Source organism: Mchenga conophoros, linkage group LG12, assembly GCF_057382185.1.
Source record: "Mchenga conophoros isolate Kocher_MC1m ecotype Shallow Benthic linkage group LG12, M_conophoros_male_GT1.1, whole genome shotgun sequence".
Classification (NCBI taxonomy): Eukaryota; Metazoa; Chordata; class Actinopteri; order Cichliformes; family Cichlidae; genus Mchenga; species Mchenga conophoros.
In genome coordinates, this window is record NC_140537.1 from 8,778,818 (window position 1) to 8,803,194 (window position 24,377).

The 24,377-nt window shown below is 39.3% G+C and overlaps 1 protein-coding gene across 2 annotated transcripts in view; it reads right to left on the reverse strand.

Moving 5' to 3' along the window:
• Positions 1-430: 430 nt before the first annotated feature.
• Positions 431-24,377, reverse strand: part of LOC146562113 (netrin receptor UNC5D-like) — a 300,501-nt gene continuing 276,554 nt past the window's right edge. For both annotated transcript variants that reach the window (XM_085293595.1, XM_085293593.1), the window contains 4 exons: positions 22,895-23,044; positions 15,149-15,313; positions 12,450-12,628; positions 431-5,645 (listed from right to left, as the gene is read on the reverse strand). In XM_085293595.1, the coding sequence (XP_085149721.1) occupies positions 5,384-5,645; positions 12,450-12,628; positions 15,149-15,313; positions 22,895-23,044 (756 nt within the window). In that variant the 3' untranslated portion in view covers positions 431-5,383. The remainder of the gene's footprint in view (positions 5,646-12,449; positions 12,629-15,148; positions 15,314-22,894; positions 23,045-24,377) is intronic.

Sequence of the window (24,377 nt, forward strand, 5' to 3'; positions counted from 1 at the left end):
CATTTGTCAGCCTTTTCAGCTCCACAAACCTAAAACAGTGCAGATGACACATTTGGTGCAGAGCCCACAACTCAGCAAATACTACATGTTACAGACTCTGACCCGCGATGTCGCTGGGGATAAAATAAATAAATAAATAAGTAAATACGAAAGCCAAACTATATTCTCCTGAATAAACATGTACACTCAAACTGAACACTTTAGAGAATACAAATCTGACATTTTCCCCCCGGCACCTCGTAGACTGCTTGTTTCAGTTTGGTTACATCAACAAAAAATAAAGCAATGCCTGCAAGCACAACCCCTTCATTTTCATCACAACTACAGTCCCCTAGAGAGGAGGGTATTACTGTCACCCACCAACCCCCCAGTGTGTTGAATCATCCCATGTGCATTAGCCAACGGAAAATGAAAAATAACTTGAGACAAGTTGATCTTTCAACTGTACATTTATTTCCAAAAGGCTGCATATACATTTGCAAATTCTACTGTACAGAAAACATCCAAAATGTCCATAATTATAGATACAGTATACCGCAAAGCTGCCCTGGCATTACCAAACATAGCTGTTCAGCACTAGAAAAGCTCTGCAGCCTATTCATTATTATAATCTTAAATACTTTTTTCAACTTATATCTTTAATGTAAGTCAGTATGATTAATTGTTCTTTTTTTTTTTTATCCCCATCTGTACTTTACAAACATTCACCATTTACAGTAGTTAAACAAGGCACAAGAATAGTGATATGAAGCCGAAGGCCATGCGTGAAGCAGGAAAGAGCATCGGACCAACCAACTCAGGTGACGGGAAGTCATGGATGCAACAGTGAAGGTTTTGTCTCATGAAACAGGGTTAGTCTTACACCAAAGCATTATACACAGTGAAAATATGTTTGTGTAAGAGTGTGTATGAGCTCACTTATCAAAGAACTGAATTTCAACGTGTCAATGGGATACAGTAGACACAGCTGATACACATCCAGGATGAAGGTGCACGTTGAGTTTGCTTGTGTGTACCACACAGACAAGATGCTCTTGATGCGACATAAGCCACCGCTAAGCATTACAAAAGCACACGTTTCCTTTTCTGACACTCCACTTGTAGGAATGAAAAGCAAACTCCAGTTAGTCACAATTAAAAGATAAAAAAAAGACAAACAAAAGATTACCTTTCATATTCTTCACTTCACAAGCTTCAATTACAGAATAAATGAATTGAAACTGATTACAAATGCATAGAAATGATGCAGGGAAATAAAAGCGGATGGATGTAACCTTTCACATGTACAGTGCCAGCGGTGTATTCCAGGTGACCATATAAGTTGTGATGAACCACCGAGCAAGAGTTTGTTTCCCTCTCTTTGTTGCAAAAATAGTCAAGAAAATTGAACTTAGATGAAAAATGCTGACGGACTAGATTCACAGGTAGGGAACTGTCTATGTACCTTGATCAAAAAGTATCAGCACCTGGACCATAAAAATCATTTGGTTAGTCTTCTCTTCTGCTATTCTTAGACTGCTGTGTGGAACTGCTATTAGTTGTACCCAGCATGAACAGGAGATCAGCTAGTTTTTGATTTTTAGGGGCTGAATCCCAGTGTTTTCCCAGTTAGTATATCTGTAACTTTGTCAAATAATAATTGATTTGGTTATTATTTAGTTACAGTAATGTAAGCAATATAGTATTGCCTGTTGTGTTGTTGTATAACAGTGGCAGTGGTTGATCTTCACTTGTTGCATCAGACCAATTTTGTACTTGCTAAAGACAGGGCGATAAAGAGCTGAAAATGGTTCAGTTGTTATAATGAAGAATTCGTTGTTTTCCTTTTCCTGATACAAAAGGCTGAATAAATAAACAACAAAAAACAGCATTTATAGTGCCTCAGTCATTTAGTTTATCTATAGCCAACATTTTATTATTCTGAGTAGGCTAACATCTATAACTCTGTATGTTTTAGTAATACCAATGAATGTCAATGCTGGGGATTGGTCTGAGATTCTATTTTGTTCATTTTTATCCAAATCTGTTACTGTTACTAAATTTCACTATGCATTATAATGTAGAGGTTAAAAATGACCCATTTTCTGTTTCTCTGTCTTGAAAATGAAAATTTGAAGAGTTGGTATTTGATTGAATGCTGAAATGTAGCCTTACTGGAAAGTGGCATGCTTATTTTCAAATAAAACCAACACACAGTTACAGTACATTTAATGGTTATTGTCACATTAGCGTTCAAAGATGTTACAGGAAAAAACACAAACAAACAAAAAACCTTTCATCTAAAATATTCAGCTACAGTGTTCTTCCCAGTAAATCTACCTTCGCTCTAAATTGTGTTCAAATTTGCTTTTGGATAGAAACCTAGCTATAGCACACTCAAAATTGCACACTGTGTGTCTTTGTCCTGATAATGATTTAAGAGTTGAAACAGGTCAAATCTGACATGTTTTAAGGGACCAAATGCTAAACATCTGAATTATACCCATACTTAACTCCACTCTACTTACCTGTAAGTATACCAAACACACATTTTTGTATATTAGCTATTCAGGTTAGCTTAAAATCGCCAGATTATATTGTAGTTTTGTATTTTCTTTCTTTTTTTCTTTTTTTTCATTTCTGACTTGTGTCATTGTTCTTTCCAGTTTAGTTTTTATTAGTTTCAGTCTTTTTAATTATTATTGTATGTATGGTATATGCGAAAGGCATGATTTAGAAAAATCAGTGCTGATAAGCAAAAAAAAGAGAAGTTTTTCTAATAAAAACACAGAGTTTTTGGAAAGCAGATGACTCGTACAGACATCCAAATCCAAAACCAAATCTATCAATGTTTCAAGTTATGATAATAAATTTTATCAAGCTGACAAATAAAAACTAAGAATATTGCATTTATCTGGATTCTTTTTTAGTTTCAAATTTCAGATAATCATTTCAGTTAGTTTGATTTTTACCCTCACAAGTCCAGATTTATATTTTGATTTTAGTTAACAAAAATGTTTATCTCGTTTTATTTTTAGGTTTAGTTTTGTTTAAGTATAATATTGATAATAGCAATATTACCAACCTTCTGGTCTACATGTCCACATTACGTTTTATTTTACATAAAACAATAAAAATGTATCACCCACTCTGACTTTTTAATGCTGCCTCTGCAAACAGTCTAAAAGCACACAAAACCTGGCAATTAGTTTTTTCAAAATAAAGTACATTTTCTTTTGCCAACTTTTTATCAAAGTTAAATTAAAGTTAGATTTCCATACAGTTAGCGTGAGGCCTGTAAAACTGTAAAATCATAAGCTAATGTTGACAACAGGATGTTTTCAGAAAAATTCAATATAGGTGCCGGTTGGGCTGTTCCATTCGCCTGCTCTCTGTGTTACCTCATTGTATTTTGTTTTTATATCAGCCAAATGTTTTTTGGGTAGATTTATGTCTGATTTATAAAAGTTGTACAAAAACAGCTCCCACAAGTCTCACCAACAAGTCTAGGTAATATATTATAACTTAAAGTCACTTAAGACCTTAAACAACCTTTTAGATATGTGTGATAAGTGTTTAGTTTGGTTAAAATTCAGGTCTGTTTTCCCCTCCTGCCATCATTCAACTATTCTAACCTTCCACTACAGCTCCACTCTTGTCACTTGCTGGCACTCTTCTGTTTCAGTATAAATTAGTGAGACTCTCGGTGGAATTTTTCATTGCTAGGCGTAGAGCAAAGGACATTCCGTTCACCAGGGTTGCAGACAGAAATCTCAGTGGCACATATCAGAAAATTCTAACCTGAAAGTTCACGGCTAGAGACTGCCAGGAGTACGTGCGAAAATATAATTTTGCATAATTTGGCCTTATTCACCCAGCATGCACCTCTCTGGCAAGGTGAAGGTTGTTATGAGACCCGCTGTGATTTCACTCATACAAATCTCTCCGCTGCAAGAACACTGGGTGTTGTTTTTGAATATATCTGATGTAAAAAATACATCAGATATATTCATCAGAAACGTTTCTCCCACAAAACGCTACGTCCAGATGAACAGAATCAACTTTTGGAGATAAAAAGTACTTAATTGAACCTTGAATTAAGAGTCTTAAATAATTACAAAAACACTTTTCTACAAACACCAGCTAAAGCTCTGACAGCTTCAACCTTAGTGTGTGTTCAAATATAAAGATGAGGGGTTAACATTTCAATCTATTCTGACCTGGAGGTCATCAAAAGTTTCACTTACCATTACCTCACATGACTATGACATTTTCCCTTATTCCCTCAGCATGGCGTAGGATTTATATACCTTATATACTGTTACTGTATGTTATATATGTCTGACACTGTCTGTATTCCTTTGTTGTTTTTTGAATAATATGAAAATATGTGACCTCTACAGCCGCGAAATGTCAGTGTGGTGTGTGAGTTGTGTACTTGTGTGGGTGGGTGGTAGACATGGGGGCAGCTGGGTGTGTCAGGGCCTGATATGAGGTCTGTGTGACGGGTGTTAATGGTGGGAAGTGGATGATAAGACGTAGCGATGACCTCTCCGCGGTGCCAGGAAATGATGTTTTACAGCTTCCTCCCTCTCTATCTGCCGCAGGAGGCAACTGTAATGAATTGTAATGCCACGGTTAGAAATCTCACTCTGCCACATTATGCCACAACCAACGGTTCGTTTTCTTTCTTACTTTTTTTCCGAGTACAACTGGGGATGATATATTTATGATTATTTTTTGCATAAATGATCACATAAGTGCTAAAATTTCAGTTTTGGGATTTTTTTTTTTTTTAAATAAAACCAGGTGATTTTGAAGATACCTGCCTTGAAAGTTCACTATCACAACATTTAAGCAATCAGGAGCTTCCCATTAAAATATAACAGTGGACATTAAAAGAAAAGAAAAACTAGCTTTTAAGTCCTTTTTCATTTGTTGACACGGGAAGGGGAGTGTCAGATCAAACATAGGTGACTAACATTACGCCACAGTTGTATCATCTTATTTGCATATTCAGACTTATATGCAAGCGTGTGGACTGCTGGAAAAGGAGCTCCCTTCTCCTCTAACGCGGGTTCAGACAATAGCAGACACAAAGGGGAATAAATTCACATCAACCTAAATTAAAAGAAGTTAGAAACAAACAGAAAGGACTGAGTGGAAAGGCAGACAAAGATTTACAGTCCAGCCTCAGACGGGTTCTTAAAAGAGAGGGGCAGATCCACAGCAGGTGCCAGCTCACCTCGACCTGTTGTGATCGGTCGCCGTGTTGAACACTGGCACCGTCTACTCACCTCGTGACCTTCTACTGCACCGCCGCAGTGTGTTGTCCATCACTGACTGTGTGCGTACACAGATATATACGTCAGTCTGTCAGTTTTTACTGGCTCTCTCTCCTCTCTCAGCCCGTGTATTCAGAAGCGCAGTCCTCTGTATTCTGACTGGTTAGTCTGCCTGTTCCGTACAGACTGCTTGCTTCTATGTGAATGGAGTCAGATTCGCACTCGTCCTGGTCCTTGGGGGAACTTTTGGAGTGGATCTTTCCAATCTCCTCCAGGGCACTGGCTAGAGAGTCAAGGTCAGAAGTGTCCTGGTGACGAGCCTCCCACAGGCTTAGTATGACTGCAGACGGACTCCGCTGCTTTGCAAAATACCCCAGGTTTCTGTAGAGGAGCACATACAGGAACATGAAAGTAACTGTTTAATTACAGATGCCACATACAAGGAACTTGCAAAAGAAAACAAATGTTTTAATGACTTTATCAGGTGGTCTTAAAGTTTAAATGTAAATGTGTAAATCTGCTAGTCCATCACTCGTGGTAGTTCGCCTGCTTCCTATGTGCACACATGCTACAGGAGTCCTTACACAATATGACTTTTCATTGCACAACCAGTTAACCAGAATCTACATATAAAACTGTATGCTTGTCACTGTGTGCCTATTGGTTAGTCGCTAGTAACAGTCACCTACATAACACTAAGATATTTAAGGCCCCATCAACTGTCAATCAAATGGTGAGAAAGGTTTCACTTGGGAGACACCCACTTCATGTTACTAACAAGTATTTTGCCTGATTGCGCAACAAATCCTTGAATTTCACTGACATTCCTCTGTCGTTACATCATTGCTGCTCTCCTTTTTGTGCACACCCCGCCTAACTTTAAAATCATGGAAAATGATCATTATGTTCTGCAGAAGCACTTACTCAGGTTCAGCTAGCTGATGCATGCCCACAGTAGAGGTTCACGTCAGCTCTTTTTTTAAGCCTACTGTATCCACACACATGAATTAGCACAACATTTCTTGAATGCTGTGATGGAATCAGCAGAGATGCTAATCATGTCGCGATGATGGATTGGACTGTTACTGAGGCTATAATCTTGCCAAGACCCCAGTCACATAGACCTAGTGACTGATTGGTGACTGCCTGGCAACCTGGTTGCTAGGGGGGGAAATGTATTTCCTTAAAAGCTGCAAGTAGCTGCTGTGCAGGAATCATGCAGGAATAAAGACAAGTTAGTGTCCCCCTAGTAACCAGCTAGGGAAAAATTTGTGTTCTTTAACTGGCTGGCAACCAGTTGGGAAATACAGGGTGCTTTCAGTATATGGAAGCAGTATATGTAAGAGGAATAAAGAAGAGGCATATGGTGCTGCAGCAAAAGTTGGTACAGAACATCCCAATTGTCTGTTAACATTCAGCAACTACTTGTGGTTGTGAAACTGTGAATAGTGTGATGCAAATAACAAACTGAGACCATTTGCCTTCAAAGCAAATGATCTGGTTTCAGCAGTGAGGAATAACTTTAACCAGCAAGCTCCAAAAACCACTCACCAACATGCGCAGAGGATGCCTAACTTGCATGGAAAAACATTTTTGATCTTTCGAAGCAGTTTCTAATTTATCAGACTTGATTGGTGAGCCTTTAAATGCAGTCTTTTGGTCTTGTGACCATAAAAATTAATGCTGAGGCTTTTTCCCTGTTCCCTATCATACACCTAAAATAACTAGCTTCTTGAAGAGTTTAGTCCAGACTGGCAGGGCTATAGCAGTGCCACTGACATTAAAGTGATCCGTTTTTGTGTAAAGTGTTTGCTGCCCTTAAAGAACGAGAAGAAAGACGTCTGTTTCAAGCAACGTTTAGAACTGTGTCTCTGTCTGCCCCTCATCACTGCAGGCTTGTTTTGGACAGTAAAGGTTAGCAGCTAACGAGCGAGACTAGAGTGAAGGCACAGCAGCATTTTGAACTTTTAAAGAGCCTTAAAAAAGTTAGAAATGAACTCTGTAAGAAAGATCTTCTGTATCTACTGTTCCGGCTTCATGTCGTTTACCAGCTATTGAGAACATGAAACTGGAAATTTCAAAGCAATGTGACATGTATTTCAAATCATATTTTATTTCACAATGAAATCTGTTCCTAGAAGGGCACACCTGGGCATTGTGCGCGTGACTTCAGTGGGGTCTTAAACAGTCTTCAACTAAACTCCGCTTACTGTTTTTTGCAATTTTGTGGGAAATCACAAGTCAGCTGGCTGCTATTAATTTTAAAGTGACTGCTATTTTTCTACATTACGTATGCCTGTGAATGGAGCTTCACTGCAAATGCACTGGAACCCACGTTTATGACAGATGTGAGAGTACAGCCTCAAAAGACGTGAGATCACATTAAAAAAAGAGTAACTCATGTGGACGTCTGAGTATTTATTTACTGACGTCAGAGGTAAAGCTGTCCACTTTAAAGCTGTGTTTAAGGTTTACAGTTTGAATTGAGGAATACAAAAACTTGACTGATCCAGAGCTGGAACGGACATCTGAACCTTTGCTGGCAAAGCAGAAAAAGCAACAAGGACCTTTGACCACGTTATACACATCGAAAGATGAAGCTGCCAAGAGTAGCTTTGTGATTTCACAAATTCACAAAAACAACTATAACTCGTTCTCTGATGGGGAGATTGTCAAAGAGTGTTTGATGGACTCTGCTGCACTAATACGCCCTGAGAAAAAAAAACATTTGGAATATGCCCCTCTCCAGGTGAACCATAATAAGATGGATCAAGGACAGTTTGGGAAAGTTGGAGCTTCAGTTGAATACTAAAGCGGACAATTTTGACTTTTTCTCCTTGGCTCTGTGATGTCCGTGATATAGCCCATTTCAGCCGATGGTTGTCCAAGTCAGGCAAAATGTTGAACTTTTGAAATGATGCAAGATAAAGTAAACCTGGAACTGAAAATTGGTACTTTTGCATTGTTTTAAACACCAGGAGGTGTTGTTTAAGTCAGTATAACTGCTGTACCTGTATTCTTCTCTCAAAAAGGAGAACTCACATCCACACATAAGGAGACATGATCCAGAAGATGTTGGTTCTCTCGGATCTACTTTCATATGTGAACAAGCATTCTCAGTGATGAAGTTTAACAAACCCACATTAAGGGCCTGTCTCAGTGATGGCCACATGTATTTCCACCTCAGGCATCAAATCTGACTTGAGCCCCGGTGTTCCAACCCAAATAGATTTCTTCCATTGTTCTTCAGTCTGCATGCCAAAGTATCCTTGGGCAAGATGCTGTGATCTTAAGCAAAGTATTAAGATACTAACCTTCACACTCTCCGATGTGTTTATTAGAGTGTGAATGTTCTCACTTGTTTGTACTTGTATGAATGGGTGTGTAAGAGTAAATGAGGCGTGTTGTATAAAATGCTTTGAGTGCTCAAGTAGAGTAGAAAAGTGCAGCAGTATACTAGAAGCAGTCTATTTGCTTTGTACAAAGTTTGAAGTCTTTAACTTTGGCAAAAACATGCACAGTTGTTTCTGGCACTGCTGATTAAATATTGGTAAAATGTTGACATTTTTAGGTAGAGATAGGATTAATAGAGTTCTTATCTTGACAGAAATTCTTGTGCCTTTTCCACGGTGCACTAAGAAGTGCAAAAAACAAATGGAAGTAGAAACAGAAACACTGTGTGTAGAGTTACAGAGAGCAAAAACTTAATGGAAATAAAAAAAAGCTCAACCACTAAACAGCTACTGAAAAGCGATAAGAACAAAAGTATGAAACATAAGCATAAATCTTAATATCATTATATACAGTAATTGAAAAAGGCAGGAAGTAGCACAGTGTGGGTTAAATTTTTCAAATGTCAGAAAAGGGAGGATTTATACTCTCCCTGTTTCCCAACATCCACTCTATTAGTAGTTTGTAAATAAATATAGGTACTAATGAACAGACCTGTGTTCAGCTAATTCGTCCCAGTTTCTCATGTTGCCCACCCCTGTTCAAGGGACAGCAGACCATTACAAGGTATTTCATAACGGTCATTGCTGCAAATCTTTGATTTGTTTATTGTTAGCTGACTGTGCATTTACACATTATTTAAGGTGAATTTTTAAGAAATGGCAAGAAGAACCCGTATCCGTGCTACTCTACAGAGTACTCTGAGAAATCCATCGTGGCCTGTCATAAAATGCTGAGTTCAAACCTGTGATTTACCATCAATGTTTTTCATCTTTTGTTAGTTTCTTTGCATTTTGTCCTGTCGGGCTGTGTCTACTTTTATTTGTCTTTGTTGTGACTTCTTCTCTTATTTTGATAACTGTAGACCTTTTGCTGTTTTTACTTCCTGTCCTTGTCTGTTTTCCCTCCACTGCAGTAATGACTACCCCGCCTTGATTGTTTTCACCTCTGTTAATTAGCTCCATCTGTTCCCAATTATTCCCCCTCCCTCTCCCCCAGGTTGCCTGTTTGTTCTCCTTTTGGCTCCCAGGTTTACATTTAAGTGATGTTTTCCTTTGCAGATGACATCATCTTTTATTTAAATGTTTCAAAATCTGAATGCAAATACAGTGCACGTAATATGTTGATGAAAATGACCAAGACAAAAATTTTACATGGTCATTCCAACTGCTCTTACACTTTATGGTTGTGTTTTAATACAAAAACACCAATTTAGGCCTGCATGACTGGGGCTACGGTGATTAATTTCACAGTGACTGCCAGCAACTGCTCACACCTGAGTGGAAAACACTGAATTTTCCCTAGCCACCAGAAGCTGCCAAGTAAACTTGGGACAAAAAATAAGAACATTTGTGTTTGGTTGATTATTTCTTTGTTGTAACAATGCTTCTTGCCAAGAAATCTGATACTGTTGGAAAGCCAGCTTATTTCCCTCAAATAGTGCCAGACTTGTAAGGAGGATGTATTTGTGGGTTGAGCAGCAGACCTGAGTATGTGGGTTGCATCAATGAAAAACTTGCAACATTATCTCTGCCACTGCTAAACAGCTTATTCTGCTATTGGCTCCTGTTCGGTGCTGTTTATTGGATTGGATGGTTGAAGTCCGAAGACACAAGACATATTGGCAGTTTAATCATTTATTAATTTAATAATTTACCAAAAAGGAGCCTCAGCAGAGTTCAGAAGAACCCTGGTCACGAGCTTGATCACACACTTCTGAGGGACTTCTGGCACATGCAGAATCAAACCAATCAATTGCATATAATAAAACAGTTAAACCTTGGCCAATAACCTCAGTAAATTCTTTTTGTTTATTTTCCCTGTATATCAGGTTAATTCAACTTAGTTTCATCTTGTGGTTCTGAAACCACTGTTTTAGGACCCTGGTTATGGAATCCACTAAAAAACAATAGTTACCTATAATGGCCCCAAAATTGATCGTTTAAAATCCTAATATTAAACCCATTTGGGTCATTGAATCCCCTTTATTTGACTCTTAGAAAATCAGAATACTGAGTGCTAACTGTAAATTAATAGAACTAAAGAGTGTCTCGCTGCAGTAAACACAACCATCTGCTTTTCCATGTACCTAGAATGAAAAGTTCGACCCTTTAAGAATAAATTACCACCGCAAGTGATTACCACTGAACAGAGTTTGCTTTATATTTCATTCTCAGCTTCTGCCAAAGGAAAGGAAAACTAAAGCTTGTTGCCATGCCAATACAGTACAATGCCTTTGTGTCTCACTGAGCAGGGAGTCCAGCTGGGGGCAGTGTTTCACTGCCGCTGTGTGGTTCTTCACAAGAGACACAACAGCAAGCAGCACAAAAAAACTGCAACGATTGGTCACATCAGGCTCAGTTCAAAGCTGCCCAACTTGGAGAGGAAAGCTTATCTGGATAATTTAGAAATCCCAAAAGACTCTTAGATAGCAGCATCTCATGAATCATGCACTTAACAGGAGATCATAGCTGACACCAGCTAAGGCCAAGCAAAGACAACAACTGGGCCAGGGAAATAAGAGTGCAGCGTCTCATCAAAAATGCATATTTGTGTTTGGGAGAAGAAAAAAATCAGCTAAGAAGTAAGTGGTCAGAGTGACAGAAATGTTGGAGGCTCACTGGATTTCGCACTGTTTATGTTTCAAAAGTAGAGTGGATGTAGGTGTCAGAGTGTGTATGATGTTCCACAGCATCCCACAGTCAGTTACACCACGTGCCATACAGTTAAACAATCAGCCGTCTCTCTTGATGCTCAGGGAGCATGAGCAACCTGAAGCTACATTCAGCAGCTTATCAACACCCACAGGAGTCTTATCACTGTCATCAGCAGTGTTGGTCAAGTTACTTGAAAAAAGTAATCAGTAACTAATTACTGATTACTTCCCCCCAAAAGTAATCCCATTACTTTACTGATTACTTATTTTCAAAAGTAATTAGTTATTAGTTACTTAGTTACTTTTTAAAAACATGATTTACAACCTGAATAGGTGATAAAGCGATAGATCTTTCAGCCCAATTCTACTTTTTCTGCATAATCCATCATATAAAATGTAATCAAATGGAAAAATTCTCTTTTTAAATTTTTTTTTTATCAGTTTTAATCTTTTAACTTTATGCATCAAGCAAACATTAAATTATATGCAACATTCTCTGACTGGAAGAAATTTGTTTAACATTTAAATTATTTTCTGCACATTCCAGCACATAAAATAAAATAGGTTTTTGTGTTTACACTCAGTCTTTCAAATAGATGCAAGTAAAACACAGCAGAAAATAAATGAAATCAAAGACTCAGCAGTCGTGTTGCTCTATTTTCACCTGTTTAGCAGGAGTGGGGGCGGGCGGATGTTTGCCCTGGTGCAGGTGTGCCGCATCGGTGGGTGGAAGAATCCGCAAGTTTCTCTGTGAATTGCCCATTCCAAGGCAGCGTACTCGGTGCTTGCTCGGAAGTTTAGGGTTTTTTTCACTGTAAAAATAAGTTTTCTTCCCACGCAGTGAACAGTGGACGCTAATGTTTTTGTCACTTTTTACGGAATCAAACTCAAAGTAAGGTCAGTACTTCCACGCTTTACTTGAAAACTAATCGGATTACCCATCTCTGGTCATCAGCCTGTGTTCATTACAGAGGGCACACACACACACACACACACACACACACACACACACACACACACACACACACACACACACACAGATCATGCGGCCTCAAAGAGGATGCACATCATACACTCACCGATCTAAGTGGAGCTTTTGGGCTAAGAGTTGCCAGTCCTTGCCCTTGGCGTTGGCAGTGTCGAAGGTGGCACAGATCCTCTGGCGGATGGACAGGGGGATTTTGAAGGCCTTGGGCCCCGTCTGGGACGTGATGGTGCAGTCTGTCTGCATAAAAAATGGAACTGACTCCTTTTCGGTCTGGAGGAACAGAACAGAAGCAGACTAATCAGACCAGGGCCAGAGAGGATTTGCAACTCTGCAAATAGTTGAGGTTTACTGGGTCAGGACCCTTCGGACAATATTTTTACACATTAAAAGATCAGTAAACAGACTGTAAGCCAATGAGACAAAAGTGATTGGTGTATGGGGGTACTTCTCAATCTGTGGATTCCTGTGGCCTGTGGATCAAACCATGAAAACCATCTTTTAAGCCTACATGTGGACAGTTTAAGGAGTATCAGTTTTCTGTGGCCTCATTCTCATTTTCATTTGACCATACCAAGATTTCAGATTTAATAAAAAAATTTTTTTTTTACCAAAACAGAATAAAAGTTGCGTCCATCCAAATAAAATGGATGGAGGTGTGAAAAAAATGCTGTCATAACACAGGGGGCAGTAGTGCTGCATTTGACTGCCTCTGTGAACTAAACTTGGAGAAGAAGACGAAGAGGAAGAAGACAGCACACTGACACAAGAATGCCTTACTGAGTTCACAGTCTGGTTTCTGCTCAGTGAGTGCTGAGGTCATAACTTGAAACATATTGCTGGATTGTGATCTATAAATAAAACACGTTAAAATCTTGCTGTGCGCTGTTTTCTTCTTTGTGTGTCTTCTGCACATGCCCAGTGGAAGAGTTGCCTGCACTGGTTCAAATGTGGATGCAAGCCAGCATTACTAACATAGCACACAAAGTTAGTTATCACAAAGTCGAGTCAAGATACGAGCACCGTAACATAAAACAGCATGTGATTAATCATGATCATGGACAGTTAATATGTTTTTTTTTTTATCACAATACTAAAGCTTAGAGAATAGTAAAATGGCTTTAAAACACTTGGAAGCCAACAGGAAGAAAAACGAGGATTCTGTAATTTTTATTTTATTGGTCAGTTTCTAAGAATCTGAGGATAGGTGTCACTGCTGCGTTTAAAGTAATTAAAACTAATTTAAATCAAGTCAAATTTAATGTGGAAGTCCTGAAATTTTTTTAAATATGTTAAACGTGGGCAGCACGGTGGCACGGTGGTTAGCACTGTTGCCGCACAGCAAGAAGGTCCTGAGTTCAATTCCACCATCAGGCTGGGGTCTTTCTGTGTGGAATTTGCATGTTCTCCCCGTGTCTGCGTGGGTTCCCTCCGGGTACTCCGGCTTCCTCCCACCGTCCAAAGACATGCAGCTTGTGGGGATAGGTTAATTGGATAATCCAAATTGTCACTAGGAGTGAATGTGAGTGCGAATGGTTGTCTGTCCCTGTGTGTTGGCCCTGCGACAGACTGGCGACCTGTCCAGGGTGTACCCTGCCTCTCCCCCTATGACAGCTGGGATAGGCCCCAGCGCCCCCCCGCGACCCTGAAAAGGATAAGCGGAAGCGAATGGATGGATGTTAAAAGTGCAGTAGACAAGCCTTAACCATGAAATTACTTGTGGCAGCAGTTATGAAACCTTTGGGGGAAAAGCAGGATTGATTGCCCTGTGAGAGAGAGCTCATAAGCAACGTTCAGTTGGTATTCTTTTTAACTGGATCTTTCACAAAACCAGTTTACTCATTAACCTAATATAGGCAAGCGATTTAAAAGGAAAGCAGTGTGCTGTTTGAGCTCTGTTACTAATATAATATCATTGAGTCCTCTCCTTCCATTTAGGTCTAACAGCATATAGTTGGAGTAACATTATAACATCTATGTCTTTTTACAGACTTTCGGCAATCCTGAGATAATGTAGCAAGATTTGGATGGATTGAGTATGGTTCGCTCTGGTGCAAAGAAGTGGTAAAGCTGTTTTCAATGATATCCGTTCAACATGGTGGCCCCGCATTGTAAAACATGCTGCAGACCTCTGGAAACGCCTGTTTGCTGTATTTACCAAACTGAAACCGCTGATGTTTTGAATTCAACACATCACACCTATAAAAGCTTTTTTTTCTTCTTCCTGTCTGACAAACTCCACTAATCATCAAGGCAAAATTTAATCAAACCATAAAAAGTCATTGTAAATAATATTTCACGTCTGACTGTGACTTTTATTAGTACTGGTGGCCTTGAGGTAGGACAAGCGCATTTGTGACTGGTTGTGGAAAAAGCAGTTGGGTGAAATCAATGAGCAGCACTCTCTTCTGCCTTAACAGCAACTGCCAAGGTGCTCTTGAGTGAGTATTCCTGACTCCTAGCTGCTCCGGTGGAGCTGTTCAGCAGCTGATAGAAAGCTGTTGTTACAGCAGGCAGCTCCCAGGTGTTGGTGTATGTGAACGTGAAGGCGGCTATTTGCCGGAACATGCGTCCTCTTGGACAAACAGAGGTTAAAAAAACACAGAGCAAATGCACCAAACAGCTGGATCTTGTTTTTGGAAAGAAGGGAAGGAAGAGTGCTCTCCTCGCTCTATTAATACACAGCTCAAGCTCAGGAGAGCTGGTCCTGCTCTGGTGTACACACTCCAGGAAGGTTACAAAAAGGTTGAGTGAAAAAAGTGAAACACCCTCCCCACAGCTTCAGAGCCTCACCTCGGCCACAGCCGTATAGACCTGCAGAATCTGCTCATGGCCTTTGACCTGGCGCACGCTGATTTTGCAGGAGAGCTGGGCGGTGACAGGGCTGTATCTCTCCAGAGAGAAGGCACAGTACAGGGGCTGCTGGTTGCTGCACCACACTTGGGGGAAGGAGAATTCCTGAGGAGGGAAAAGAGAGAGAATAGATCAGCGACATCACACTCAATGGTCAATATGACCTAACCCAAATTATACATTATGTTAATATAAAACCAAGTGATATTGTATAGTTGATGAAGTGTACAAATATAAACAGTTGTAATTTATCTCTCCTGTTTATCCAATTCAGGGTCACAAAGGAGCTGGAGCCTATTCCAGCTACCATAGGGCGAGAGGTAGGGTACACCCTCACTACTCTATTGCAGGGCTAACACATAGAGACAGACAACCATTCACACCTATGGGTAATTTAAAATCACCAGTTAACCTAACCTTTGGACTGTAGGAGTACCTGTATGTGTGTGTGTGTTATCATTCAGTCTATAAACACAACAGCTCAAAAAGTTTTGAATGAATTCTCATTAAACTTTGTAGGAGTATAGAGTGGAGGCATGTTAACAATTCATTAAAATATGGCTTACATCCACCAAGGTCATCAAGGTCAACTCAATGATTCATTGGTCTAAAATTGACAAGAAGCCTTGTAACTTAGAAACTATGATTCTTATGTTAAGTGTGCTGTGTATTGTCAACGCGTAGAACATACTGTATAAGATTGTAATACAACATGTCAGATTTAACCTCTCCTGTAAAGTCAATAGATTAATCCAGTGGTTCCCAAACTTTTTTTGCTAGGCCCCCTTTGTTTTACAAGAAAATTTTTCTCGCCCCTCTACCACGCAAACACATCCTCCCACCACACACACCCATATTTTGTTTTCAAACTTCAATGCGGTTCATTTCCCACCTCAAACATTTAGTAAACAATTAAGCAAATACAAGTAAACTGCAATAAAATCAGGTAGTAATAAAATAAACTACTAACTCTTTAAGCTACGTCCAAACCTACACGGGTATTTTTGAAAATGCAGCTGTTTCAATGCGTTTGGGCCTTTCGTCCACACGTAAACAGCGTTTCAAATCAACGAATATGGAGATTTTGTAAAACTCCTTTTTTGCGTTTACGTGTGGACGAGGAATACAGTTCGTCAAACAATGTCAAGGTATGTGCCTTTTTTCACATCACGCTGTGCGCCACGTTATTGTTTACATGAGATTAATTGCAGAATGTCAGAGGCAAAATACTGTTAATCTGACTATCTGCAGGTTTTACAGGCTTACATATACAAACACAGTTACTATCCTTCCATTTAGAAAGGCAGCGGCGTCACGGTGTGATTATTTTACGTGTAGTTGTTTTTTTCCTGGGTAATAATATTCAACATTGCTATCAATACATTTTTCAAAAAATGCCTCTCTGTGCAAAATGGGTTCAAAAACATAAACAACTGTGGGATACTGTTTGTCCGTGATTTGGACAGGGGGACCAAATCGTGGCAGGATCAGCCTGATGTTATTTGTATCCCACTGTAACTTTACTGTATAAAGAGCTAACATCTCCAAAATGTCAGGAGTAGTTAGTCATTACAAGAAGTGTTTGTTAACTAAAAATCTAGAATGTGGGATATTGTTTGTCCGTGATTTGGAGAGCCCAGCGTGTGCTCCCGACGCAGGGAAAACCAATCCTGCCTTGGCACTTGTGCAGGTGAAGATATGCTTCACCATATTTGGCTTGGAAGGAAGTTGGTTTGGAAACATATTTAGCGGTGCTTCATCTCCTGCTTTGCGTTTGTGTGGGCGCCCCATCAAAAACCTGTCCATAATGTTAGCAGGTTTGGGAAGAGGTTCCCACACTTTGGGAACCTCTGGATTAATCTAAAGGTCAAAGTAATAATGCTGCTATATAGAGCTATTTAAAACTCTGTTTCTCACTGCCATTGTTTGTACTGAGAACATATAGACATAAAGGGAATGATATATGGGGACTCTAAATATCATATTACTTTATTATGGCTTTGTTATGTACATTACAATAACAGGTTATAACAGTTAGAATACACATCAATGCATAAGTACATGTTTTTGAAAAAATTAAATGAACTGTGTAAAAAAAAATTATTTATTGCTAAAGATTTAAATGATTTACTAAACAATAAAATGGATGCAATACATAAAGCATATTCATAAAAAAATAAAGTATATTAAAATTGGCTTCAACAGGGTAAATAGGAAAAGCCTTTGCACTTGTTTTTACTGCACTAGAAATGTCTTAAAGTGCATAAAAACCAATGTTATTCCCTTAAAAGTAAATACTTCCCAGAGAGTGAGTGGCCTTGACGGGGATTTGTGCTTTTGGAGTGTTTCGTGTTATAAAAGATTTTTGCCATTTTACCTTTTGTTTAAGTGTATCAGCAACAGGAAATCACAGTAACCACAGCGCCACTTGCTGGTAAAGGTGAGAATGAATAGGAGATTTGTACGAGCAACAGAAAGGCCAGTTTTTGGGGACAATGGATTATAATCAATTTTATATTAGATTCTCTGATATGACTTGTGTTCAACTTTTGTCTCTGCAGCTGTTTTTTTTTTTTAATTTTAAAAAAAGATTTGTTGAACTACATGCATGAACAGGCGACATGAATGAATGTTGTAGTAAACAAGGTGATTCCACCACCACTGCAGAGTGCAGCTCGAATTGAAAGCTTTTGCTTGCTGAGCTCACTGTTTAGCAGGTTACCATGCACCAAAAGTGTTGTCATGCCCGCTCATGTGTGGTTTGCTTTGGTGTTGTGTTGGCTTGTCATTCACCTCCTGTCAAGCATAATGTGGCCAGTGAGGTTGGGCTGGGAGCTCTACAGCCATTTGTATTTGCATTTATATTTTTGCACAACTTGCATAAGCAACACATAGGATTACATCAGGGATTGGCTCTTTTTGACCCCCTTCTTGTTTTCAGTGGTGTTGGACAGGCTGATGAGGTCAGGCAGGAGTCTTTTTGAACTATGATGTTTGCAGATGACATTGTGATCTGTAGTGAAAGTAGGGAGCAGGTGGAAGAGTGAAGAGAGTGTTTGCATCCAAAAAACTCCCCAAGAAGAAGATCACAATAAAGAGTGTCCCAGCATTTTATTTGTTTTTATCGTGGCTGACACTGTGTATAAAGCACCCGGACACTACCACATGGTAATTAACACATAATGCACCACCCACAAGTGTGACTGTTGGCAATGATGCTGGTCACTTTTGTGGGCTATGTTGAAGAGTCGACAAAGATTCAACACAGAACTCTAATTGAGTCATAAGGTGGTAGTGAGTGCTACTATAATGCAGGGTTTGGAGACTGTGACACAAGCAAAAAGCCAAGCGCTGAAGGCGTTAAGATTTTTGTTTTCCGTGGTTTAGAGACAAAGTTAGAGAGGCAAGGTTGAGATAGTTTGCACATGTACAGAAGAAGGATGTTGAATATGGAGCTTCCAGGGAAAGACAAGGAGCACAGAGAGGATTCACAGCCATGTAGAGGGTTGGTATGACACTCCAGAATTAAGCATGTTGATTCAGACTTTGTGTGGTAGGAATAAACCATTATACTAGATTGTATCTCAAAGTTGTGATTACACGCTGAACTGTGAAAATTAACTGTTGCTGATTTCTTGATATGTGCTAAACTGATTTGAGTACTGACTGAATTAAATTTTCTTTTCTGTTGAATCAAATGCAGATGAAGTATTTGTGAAATTCCTGAATTGTCTGTGTCAAAGGTCACGGAGATGAAAGTCTGAACTGCACTTTAAAAAACAAGATACTAGAACTGAATAGACTCTGAAAGCTGGAACGACAGCTACAAAAACCTGGGTTATAATTAAACCACTACTTACTAACTTGAAAAGTTGTACTTTATCTTTTCATTCTTTAAACTGTTTTTAGGGATTTGCATGCACGATTGGAATGCATTCTTCCACTTCTCATTTGCTCTCACAAACCTTGACTCTGGTCGGAGAGATCTGTAAAACACTTTCAGTGCCACATCGAAATGAGATGATTTGGGGCACTGTTCTACACGTGGCCACACCATCACATACACAGCCACTTACATGAGGCAGGATAAAAGGTAAGAGTGGGCTTTGAAGTTTCAGTGATTCCAGGGTTTGATGTATTTATGCATGGAAATAACAACTGTTAAAGAGACAAAGAAGTAGTCATGATAAGATTTGCAAATAGAGCCTGAATCCCAGCAGAGTTACTCTGATAACAGAAGCAGCTGTGCTGTAAGCAGTCTACTGTACGGACGAATTAGGTGCAGACGAAGAAGTTTGCCTTTGATGTATAATTAATTTCAGTGGAGGAGGCACATCTTTGAGGAAATGTCCTTGACCTCTGTTCAACTCCATCTCGGCCATATCTGCATCTTGCAAAGTGACCTGTCTGTGTGGCAGACTTAGCACATGTGGCTTTGATCTGGGCTGCCCAGTGAGGCTCACGACAGAAGATAATGGAATCTGGAAGCATAGGCGAACAGGATGGGGGGGGGGGGTGATGGACGTAGAAAAGCTGGGATGCTCTTTAGCTGACTTGATGTATGGCTCGATGCTCTGCTATTATTCTGCACCTGCTCGGGCGAAGCAGGTTGGCGCTGCCTGCCGTCCTGAGGCCTTCATAAATAAGGCGGTGCAGAGGGTAGGTGTCTTTGAAGCGCTTTCACCCTGTATTTACATCTTTAAGTCACAGCGGTGTTACAGTGAGGACAACAGGTACACAAACAGAGGCCACTGATCTAATACAGTTTGCTCTTAATGGCCCTGAAAGCAAAGCAAACACAGAGCTATTAATCACTGCTCACATCCTTCTTCATGGTCCATGTGTGAAAGAGAGAGAGTGGGTGCCTGTAAGCCACTTTACAGCAGAAGTCACACTAAAAGAGCAGTTTAAAAGACAAAATGGTGCAGAAAGACCAAAAACAAACGTAATTGGAACGTTATAGAGCCTAAATTAATAATTTTCTGCTGTGAGTGTCTTATTATATATGGGGGCATAGCTTAAAGAGGGCCTTGGGTTTGCACCAACCCTCTGAGGGCCCATCAAAATTGTGCTGTCATGTCAATGCAACCATATCACAGTACTGTCAGTAGCTTCCCCATTTTCCAAGGGTTCCCCACAACACATAGACCCACATGTTTGATATGGCACTGATTTTTATACCAAGTTTTCAGTCCTGACCCTATCCTCCCATTAATTATTTTTGTTGTTAATACATGAGCATATCATGGTTTACCTTCCTTTATGAATCTAATAATGACTAATTAAAAAATAGCAACATGAACCTTACTTTTAATATGACATTATCAAGATCAAGATTGTTTTTCCCATGGACTTTTCTTTTTTATTCCCTTTGTTCGCCATCAAAAAGAATACAGATTTCAGGCACTTCCATTTGGACTGTCAGCACTGTGGGTGGACCTTAAGGGTCCAGGGACATAATAAAAGGCAGCTGTGGCTCCTCAGCTGAATTTTACCGACATCCTTTTACAACTAGGTGAAAGCCTTTAACACACATTAGCAACACTTCTCAGTAGTAACAACCAAGCTTATTATTCAGGCAGTGACAGCTTAGTGCATCTGCACCAAAACAATGGAACTAAGGACACCGACCCCACCAGGGCTCAGCAGCTGATGGTGATGTACATTTCACACAATGACTGCAGAGAGCAGGTCATCTACTAATTGAAAGGTTGGTCGTTCGATCCCTGGATGTAGGGAAACGTGCTTGTATGAATGGGCATGAATGGGGGAATGAGACATGTTGTGTAAAATGCTTTGAGTAAAGAATCAGTCCATTTACCATTTACTTCACATTGGCCATGCAGGTCAAATCCAGGAACTACAAAGAGGTTGTGCAGCTAGTTTTAAAGCATGACATCACTTGAAAAAATTTTAATTGTCTGAATTTCTCTCTAAGGTCACAAAGATGTAAAAATATGCTTTACCTAGGACTGATGTATGTATTATAGATCAGAACACCTAAACTGATTAGACAAGAAAGAGATTAGCTGAGCTGCAGCCTAAGCCAGGCTGAACACAAAGAAAACTTAACAGGCTGTTCACATAAACCAAAATCTGAAAGGTTTGTTTGGACCTGACTGGCAAAATGTCAAAAGGACTGCAGGATGTCTTCAGTTCCCTATGATTTATAAATGAAAGCATTTTATATTCAGATGTTTCTTACTTACAAAATAGGAAAATTATACAAATCCATTATGTCTAATGGATTCCATACTCAGAGAAATAGATGAAAATGATTATACAGTAGAATTATTTCCCCTATAACAATATCTCTCTAAAATAAATGAGCTCACACTGAAACCCAAATGGCAACCAATAAAAAGCAGAACATCACAATCATTTAATAACATTTAAAAATGTAGCCTTGACAACTTATGGGGAGGTAAGAAAATAATAAACCTTATTTCACTAAAATTGTGCAATGTATTATTGTGTATAAATATTACTGGAGTAATGAGTCAGTTGTCTGCTTAGGTATTAAATGTCATTTTGTTTATAACAAAAAAAGAAAGATTCCCTTTTTTAAGCATAAAAAAGTTTATTTTGATTAATTTGAACTATTTTGTGGCGAAAGTAACAGTCAATATGAATTTCTTTGTTCCCTTATATTTAAATGTAGATGTATTTTTACATGACAGTCATATCAAAATGTGTTTACAAATGTTCATTTTTATTAGTTTTAATTTTTATTTGGACCAAATATCAGTCTAATCCTGGATGGCCATGAGCCGATTATAGATGATTTGTCAGCTCATTGACTGTTGTCTACTACACCTAACACCTATGTAGGGTCCTCTTTATTTTCATTCTAGCAGACCATTTTTTGTTTCAAAAATCTGTTTTATTGTTTTGTTCAGTTGTTTTTTCTATAATGTAGAAAATAACCATTTTATTTTTTTAATTACCTTCAAGTTATAACAGCAAAGCTGTGACACCAACAGTGAATCAGCTGATGGTACCAAAAACTGGAGTGTGCAAACTGATACTGTCTTTGTGAGTAAAAGTGGGTAACCAATAAGTATAAAGAAATATTCTATACAAAAAGAAAAGATAAGCTAATTCTGACAGCTAAGTAACAATTACTTGCTGCTGCCTGAAGTAATGTCAAGTAGTGAGAAATGCTGCTTGTGTTAAAACATTTTTTAAAAAGAAACAACAAAATTGAAATAATATTCACAGATAATATTTAAGTAATCTCAAAAGGCGATTTAAATTTACACACACAAAATGTCATAATGTCATCTACATAAAAATTCTTTTTCATAACGTCAGCTTAAAAAATTTAAACGAGGCCATAATATGGACCTCGTATATACTGTTGATCTTAATTAAATGTTAAGTGCTAATGTTACTAATGTTAATGAAAAGTGAACGACAATAAAGTTCCCTCAATAAGCATCTTACAACGTGGTTACCAGATCCAACAGTACAGTAATTAAAGCCAACTAGATAATCCCTAAAATTCATTAACAGGAAAAACAGGTATAAACACTCCTCAGACTGCTGCTTAATAAATCAACCCTGGGAGGAGCAGAATTTGCAGAAACACCGCACTAATTAGCTCGAGGGAACAAACTTGCAAATTACCACTTACATACAGTATATGTTTTCAGTTCATGTTTTGTCACTTCCTGCTGTGGTTACCTGACATGTGGTAAAGGGTTTGATGCTCCATAGAAACTGGGGAACATCCTGGATGGACACCTGCAGGCTGAAGGTGTTCGCTCGGAAAGGCAACATCTTTGGCTCCTCGAGGAGCTGACCGCCTCTGGTCTTCTCTGCAGCCACCACTCCCTGAGGTGGAAAGGAAAGGGAAGAACAGCAGGACAGGCAGAAGATGAGAGAAAAAAGCAGGTTGGAAAGGTCATAACCCAGAAAAAGGGAAAGGGCGGTCAAGGGATGAAAGTAAAGGAAGGTAAAGCAAAGATTAAAAGAAAGGATAGAAAATGACAAAGGCAGAAAGGAAAGCAAAGGTAAAGATGAGAGGTAAAAAGAAAAGGAAAGGAAATGAAAAAAGAAAGCACAAGAGAAGAAAAGAAATATATGGAAACGAATGAGAAAAGGAAGACGAGAGCATGGAGGGAGGAAAGTGAGAGTCAGAAAAACAAGAAAAAGATGAGAAGAAAAAGAATCAGAAATGAGATTACTGCTAGAGAAAAATCAAGAACACAGTGTCCTCCTTCCTTTTTGAATGTACACTACCTTTGCATATCAGCAGAAACACCTGTTGCTAATCCTTTCCTCTGTCACATCCGCTAATTGACTCATCTCAAATATTAGCACAGAGGCAGGCTGCCAGCGACTGACGTCAAGTCTCAACTGAACAAATCTTACAAGTCACACTCTCACATTAGCATCACGTTTGCAGGCTCGATGTGACAGCTTGAAGCTTGAATTTAATGCTGGGGGGGGGACTTGTATGAACTCGGCAGAGGATGGGTACGTGTTTGGCGGGAGGAGGGGTGCAAAGGTCTATCGCCCAAATTGGATTTGTGATGATGAGGGAGCACTTTGATTGTCACTTGCAGGTATTCATCTGTCATCATCGTTCAGTGTGGCAGTGGGATGGTTTGGCGTCTGGCACGTCTGTCCTCGGCCACCTCAATCACAAAAGTAAAAAGGACGAGAACAGAGCTGTGACTAATGTCAGGTTTCACTGATTGATTCTGACTGAGTGTCCTTATGTGAAAGGAGTTATCTGTGCATATATGTGTGTGTGTGTGTGTTTGCATGTGTGCTTGCAGAAAAGCATGCTCGGGGCACGTGGCACACTGTGAATGCTGTTGGTGTGAAAACAAATCAGCTGTTGGCAAAATGCAGATAGGATAAAATATGGTGCCACTCCTTTGCCATCTGTCTTTGTTCTTACTCTGTTGGCCTGAGACTAACCCGATCACGCTGGATTTTAGTTGGTTTTCCCCTGTCGCAGCGGGCTAGCTATGATCTGTGGTAACATCCCCACTTTTGAACTGATGTGAAGCTGTCAAGATGCTGTGATTGAAGCCGTCTGTAGACGCTTCCTGATCTGCTGTTTGACACATCACACACCATTGATGTGGCTCAGATCATGTCTTGCACCTAAGGAAATGTCGCAATACCAGTCAAGAATATTAAAGCCTTCCAGAAG